This window comes from Meleagris gallopavo, chromosome 2, assembly GCF_000146605.3.
Source record: "Meleagris gallopavo isolate NT-WF06-2002-E0010 breed Aviagen turkey brand Nicholas breeding stock chromosome 2, Turkey_5.1, whole genome shotgun sequence".
In the NCBI taxonomy this organism is placed as follows: Eukaryota; Metazoa; Chordata; class Aves; order Galliformes; family Phasianidae; genus Meleagris; species Meleagris gallopavo.
The window spans coordinates 99491638-99498714 of NC_015012.2; the positions used below are offsets into that span (position 1 = coordinate 99491638).

The 7077-nt window shown below is 38.2% G+C and overlaps 1 protein-coding gene across 1 annotated transcript in view; it reads right to left on the bottom strand.

Annotated features, from left to right (window-relative positions):
* Positions 1–1225: 1225 nt before the first annotated feature.
* LOC100541290 (cytosolic 5'-nucleotidase 1B-like) overlaps positions 1226–7077 on the bottom strand; it is a gene marked incomplete at its 5' end in the record, with an annotated part of 6413 nt that continues 561 nt past the window's right edge. Inside the window, 4 exons of the mRNA XM_010708117.2 lie at positions 1226–2153; positions 2689–2873; positions 3539–3661; positions 4152–4281. Of these exons, the coding sequence (XP_010706419.2) occupies positions 1815–2153; positions 2689–2873; positions 3539–3661; positions 4152–4281 (777 nt within the window). The remainder of the gene's footprint in view (positions 2154–2688; positions 2874–3538; positions 3662–4151; positions 4282–7077) is intronic.

Sequence of the window (7077 nt, forward strand, 5' to 3'; positions counted from 1 at the left end):
TCCCACAGGAACCACAGATTACCACAAGCATTCACTACTGTCTTATCCTCCCCCTGCAAGGCACATTCTTTTGGTTTTGTCTCTTCTCATATAAATACACAGCAACAGTAAAAATAAAACAGGACACTTGTTCCACTGGGGAGGGAAGGAGAACAAACACCACCTGACAGATGTTAACTGTGTCATTTGGAAGGCATTAAAAAACATGGACGACACTGAGATACAAGAACTTAGCACAAAAGAGGTAGATTAGACCTACGGTGTAATTTTACATGAATTCATGTTGCAACAGACACCTGTCCCATGGAAACTCGTCTGAGTTTGCCAGATTCAGTTCATGCAGATTACAGAACAGACGCGAATACTATTATGAATCCAATCAAGAAATAAATTGTTCTTTAGTCTTTGCCTAAGTCATGATATTCATAGCATATCTGACACATTACCATGAAGTCTATTGGAACATACATGTCTTTGAGACCTCTACCTTGTAATTCCCATGAGGCTGATAGCAGTTAATTGTGGTTCTGTTCTGTTTTTAGCTGGGATAGACGTAGTTTTCTTCATAATGTCTGATATGATGTTATGTAGTGGATTTAGGAGAAAAACAATGCTGATAATACACTGATGTTTCTAGTTCTTGCGGAGCAGTGCTGTATGGACCCAAGGACATTTCAGTTTTTCAATATTGTATTGTCCTGCCAGGAGTTTGAGGGGAACAGAACCAGAACAGGTGACCCAAATTGGCCAAAGGGATATTCCATACTATATAACATCATGTGAAACAAACAAACAAACAAACAAACACCCTATAAAACTGTGAGGAGTTGGATAGGGAGGGCTGCTGCTGCTCAGGGGCTGGTTGGGCATCAGTTGGCTGTGGTGAGCAATAGCTTTGTGCATCACTTATTTTATATACATATTTATTATTATCATTACTGTTATTTCTCTTTTTTTTTCTGTCTTGCTAAGTAGTTTTTAGAATCTATACTCATAGGTTCAACTCATGGAATTTATGAGTTCCACCTTTTACTTTTTTTTCCTCCCAATTCTCTCTGTCATCCCACTGAGGCAGTGGGGAGAATAAGCAGAGGGTGGAGTGGTGTCTAGCTGCTTGCTGAGTTAAACCACAATGGGTTCTAAATACCTCACCTACCCAATAAAGAATTGCTGATATAAATTCATTTTGCGTAGGAAATTATACTAAAGCCTGTACACAGAAAAATGACAATGTTCTGTAAAGCCAGCTTTATTATAGTAGGAAAACAATATAGAAAAATAAAGGGTTCTTGTAAACACAGTATCAAATATACTCATATTTCACTTGAAAGACAATCACCCATGGAAGCTGAAACCTGCAGGTAACAAAGCTACGGAATGCACATTTAACAAGGTAATGATATGCAGGTAAACTGTACTTGTGGTAACTTCAGAAATGAACAGTAAGGGTTATATCTGCAGATGTTTCTTCTTATAAATAACTCAGTAACAGTTTTTTAGAGAAAATATTACTGTTCTGTCTTTAAAATATATCTCAAACTATAAAAACAGTACAAACCCTTTTCTAATATTGAAAACACAGTGTCGTATCCAGAAGGGTAAACAAAAATAAACCCTAAACTGCTTAAGAATGCTATTAAAATAACTACAAAAAACTGGCCTATATTAAAAATATTTCATTTAAAGGTTTTTCTAGCCAGAAGTTAAATCTTTAAACAAAGTGCTTGTAGTACACAAATGTAGAGGTTTTCAGACCTACTAGTATATTAGAGGCTGGCTGAGTCAAGAACTTTATCCATAATGGTACCACCCAGTCATGCAGATTTTTGGTATTTCTGAGCAACACCATAGGGAACATGTGCAGCTATGGTGCCTAATTTCTGTGCTCCTTCAATGTGAAACATCTGGTCATCAAAGAAGATGTGTGGACGTATTTTCACTAGGATTGGTCCTTTAGGAGCTCCTGCTAGGAAGAGTGCCTCATCAATCTCCAGACCCCAGCTACGCAGAGTCTTCAGTACTCGGGCTCCAGAACTTGCTGCACTTCTGGCTGTCACCAGGAAGGTCCTTATAGGACAATTTAATCGCTCATTTTTTGCATAGAACTTCTTCTGGAGTTTCCCTAGGTCTTCCAGAAAACCTTTCAAAGGACCCTGAGAATGAAATATTAAATGCACAATAAATATTTGCTTGTAGTTCCTAGAATCATTCCCGTGCTTTCTTCCAGATAATCACTTACATAGAGAATTTGTTCCTTAATGCTATGATGCTTAGAGCAATCTCTATGTGTAATATCTCTAAGTGGATCTGCAAGGGCTTACAGGACGTCTTACAACATGAACTTATAACTATACTACTTAATATTGTGTACTTTAAAAACACCAAACTTATCTACAATGGTGTAGATGGTGCAATCACTTGCTTGTACAAAGCAAGCAGACTTAATTACACAGATATCACCAAAGTCATTTCAGATGAATGACAACATTGTAATTACATCCTGATTAAAAGAAGTAAATTATATTTTGAGTCAATTTCCAATAAGTTGCTTTCTGCAGAACTTTCATAGATCGAGTTTTTATTCTTGATTTATACCATTGTTAACAGCAGAGACAGTGTTTCATTTTAAGCTAATTTTAAACTATTTGTGCTCTTTAGACAAATTTCATGGTTTTACCAAGTACAAACCTGTGCAAGAGGCTTATTTTCATTCAGCTGTTCATGTTCAAAAAATTTATCTAATCCTTGCTCTTTGACGATCTGTTCTGATTCATCAGAAAACAGAACTGCATCCCCATCAAATGCCACTCTCAGTTGTGTATCTGAGTAAGCAACATCCTTGTTGGCAGTGAACATGGTAGCTGATGCAATGCCTGAAAGCAGATCAGAGAACTTCAGTTGCCATGCCCTGCAAAGTCATTCATAGAATTATCAGCAGTTCAGTTCCAATGGTTTATTTGTAGTGACTTTTATATATAGTGAGCAGAAATCATTCCTGAAATTAGTTTGCAATGGCTAATCTGTAACACATATATATGAAGGCTTTCTCATTGAAATAACTCATTTGATAGGCTCACTTTCAGTTCCATATAACACACAAACCTGGTCCCTAAGGTGTTCTACAAATTAGACAAAGCATGAAATTCCAATGAGACTGTTAAGTCAAAATACTTGCTTTTCTTAGTATTTTTTGCTTCTAAAATACAGAAGTTAGCTTTTGTACTCCTGTCAAACAAATGACTCGATTCAAACACACTGAATGGGAACAAGCAGGGATGCACGGGAATTCAATTCCTGGAGGATGGCAGCAGAAGACGCAAAAAGGTGAGACAGAGGTAGAGGCAGATTAAGTTAGCATTATCAGCAGACTGTAGGGTCTAAGGGGAAAAATGCAGAGAAACATTGTTAAGTACTCTAAATGATAAGATTTTGGAATGCATAATAATGACTTCTGTCGTTTGATGAAGCAGCACTACTTTCTGTGAAAGACAAACAGTTCCTAGGTTGGCTTTTAACAACAAACAGAAACAATTCCAACCTGCTTCTATAGCTTCTTGCACTTTCTCAGAGTCTGCTGACAGGTACAAGTTGGTAAGATACGCAGTCAGGTAGCCAACAGGACTTTTTCCTCCTGTCATGCAGAAGCGTTCGATTGTTAAACCTGAAATAAGAACAGCACAAGGTATGACTCTACTTGACCCTACAAACCTGGAAAGGGAAGCTGTGAAAAATTACTCTAGCCTACAAGTGACAGTAAGCTTCAAAAAGGCAAACCTGTTCACTGCTGTATCAACAAATTACACAACTTAAACTGACTGTGATGTTTAATCAGTCCTTCCATCTGGAGAACTTAACACGAAATCCCTTTAAGAAGCAGAATAACTGCTGTGAAAGGACATGTATATGGAGTGTGAATACCAAAGAAAGAAATGAACTTACTCTCAGAAATTAGGATTCACAACTGGTTAAGTCTGAACTTTGGACCAGATCGTGTTTAACACTATTTCACTTTGACACACAAAAATAATTATCGCCCCCAAAGGAACGGGTGTCAGTACCAAAAGAACTGTTTTCAATAAGGTCAGAGCAGAAAAAATTATTTTATTATACAAGCACAGGCAGTTCTATAAAGTAGTATTTATTTTACTTACCGTAGTGATTAATGCTGTTTATGAGCCTCACTCCCACTTGGGCATGGTTGTTAGTCATCAGAACAATGTCAAATCGTTCTTCATCATCAGGATACAGTTCGAGAAGCCTGGCATTGACATGCTCCAGTGCCTGCGGGTAAGAAATGTGGAAGTCAACAGGCACGTGGTATGTGCCTTCCTTCCTCATCACTGTGGCTTTAGTGATAGGACTGTCCTAAAGGAGAAATACTTGAAGGTTTAACTTGTTCAACTTGTTTTAATCCTTTCTCCTCTGTTGCTCCCAGGAACTCATTGCCTGAACTCATTTTAAGACAAGAAAGTCTCTTTTGCTCAAGGTTACAGAATTTAGCTAGAATGGAAATCCCTTTTCTTGAGATGCTGTGATCATCCAAAGTGTATCAATGCACATATTGATTCTATGTTTTGTTCTTGGGAAATCAAGCAAGAGGGGGATTTCTATAGGTAACTGCTTCTTATGAACAAATGTGAATTTGGGTAACAGTTACACAAGATTTCACTAACACAGCTCGGGTGGTAAGGTGTCAAAGACCATCCATAATTAGTGAGCACCAAATCATATCCTATCAAGCACGATTTCTTGGAGACATCTTACTGATTTCAATTTGAGATCACTTTTAATGGGCTAACACTCCAGTACGCTGTATTCACAGTCTGGCATTCTTATATTTCCTTGACCTTCAATCTGCTTGTCTCTCTCTGTATCCATCTTCTCTTGATACATATTTAGAATCTTATTCCTTTGGAGTAATACTTGCACTTTGCTCTAGATTTATACACAGACCTGTGTTTGAGAGCTTGGCCCTTGAATGGAATTCCTTGGGTATGGCAATAAAGACAACAATGAATCATCAAATGGATGCAAGATGGGTTGTTTCTCATTAAGGTGCTTTAAAAAGCCAGACCAACTGTTAATAATTAAAATGTAGATTTTATAACTAAATTCTAGAATTCTGAGAATCTCACTTTAAAAAGCATGTCTACCTCATGTGGGACCGCATTTAGGAGAACTCTAAGTCAGAACCTGGTATAAAGTTCTAGGAAACAAGACAGTTTCTGATCACAAGCCCACGGTACCTTTTTTTTCCCCTTTTTAAATTCTCTGCTATTATTCTAGTATACCAAAAATTTCTTAAAGTATTAGAAACTAAGTGGAAGCGGAGGCAGGGAATGCCATTTTCTGTCCAAGTGCCTGTACACTCCCTGCCCAAGTTGATCCCATGATATGGGAAACCAAAGGAACATGGGTTCTTACGTACTTCATGCATGAGATACAACACCATTAAGTTAGTATTGTAAAGATTTCAGTAAAGGAATACAAACAAAAATAAACTATTTACACTTTCTTTATCTCAGATAGAAAGTTGCCATTCAACAAACCTACATTTCTGCCGCCTAACAATTCCTGTCACTAGGCAATTTATGATTATGTAAAGAATTCAGATGCAAATAGAATAATGAAAGGGAACAGAGGTCAAGATGCATTTAGCTTGGCCTAGCTAACAGTTCTGATTTTCGAAGTGTGAGTCAAATCTTGCTTATATTCAAAAAGAATTGAACACTGAGCCTTAAGAAATCCCGTGAAAACTGACTGTGCTGGCAGGGCTGCTCTGTGGTATCTGCTATAGGTAGGAAAAGAAGCAGTAAATTCCCAAGCCAGTATGGCCTCTCTAGTGCACACAGCAAATTATTTCATATCTATGCTTTTGTTAAAAACACCTTTACTAAGTTTGTACTTTTAATGCTATTCACAGTTATTTGGTATACTTTAATAGCACAGGTATTGACCTCAATAATTTTTTCCATTATGTATTTTCAAAACCTGATCAAATACACTGAAAATGCTTACGTTCCTGAGACTAGAACACAACAATAAAGATCTATCTTTAAGTGAAATTTTTTGTTCCTAAAATTGCTGTGGTAGAGCTTATCAGACAATTTTCCACGGATACAAAATGAACTCTGTGGACAGCAGTTTCTTCAGGTTAGTCCCACTAAAATCTATGTTACTCAAAATCATACATATGATTTCAACCTGGGATTTTTTAGCTTGCTTTCCATGCTGGAGGCTGTTTGCCTTGGCCATTTTTCTTATCTTGTGCAATGAAGGCAAAATATTCCATTACACCTCTTCTCAACCCTCGACTCCCAACTGGGGGTCTACTGTATTTCCTGATCCTCTAGAGTTATTTCCAGGATGAGAAACAATCTTAGAATCACAGAATGGCTTAGGTTGCAAGGGACTTTAAAGCCCATTTATTTCCAACCCCTGCCATGGGTTGGTTGCCAGCCAGCAGATTAAGCTGCCCAGGGCCACATCCAACCTCCAGGGATGAATGCCTCCAGGGATGGGGCATCCACATCTTCTACGGGCAGCCTGTGCCAGAGCTCTGAATAAAGAATTTCTTCTTGACTTCTAATCTAAATTTCCCCTCTTTGAGTTTAAAACCTTTACATTTTGCCCTATGTGAGCACTCCTTGACAGAATTCCTCACCATTTTTTTCTGTAGGCTCGTCTACAGAAAAACAGGGTACTGGAAGGCCACTATAAAGTCTCCCTGGTGCCTTCTCTTTTCCAGACTGAACAAGCCCAGCTCCCTCAGCCTGTCACCCCAGGAGAGGTGCTCCAGCCCTCTGAGCACCCTTATGTCCCTCCTTTGCACTCATATTCCAACAGGTCCGTGTCCTTGTGCTGGGGTCCCCATGGATGAACAAAGTGCAGCAGGTGGAGTTTCACGAGAAGAAAGCAAGGAACAATTAAAGCTGATAAAAATAGTTCACTTCTGTATACAGTAATTTGATTTACGCTAAGTCAACAATGACCTTAATTACAGCAGTGCTAATACAAGTGGGACTAAAAAGTGAAACTGGGATTAGGAACTGAGGGTTGTGTGGTGGTTTTTTTTTT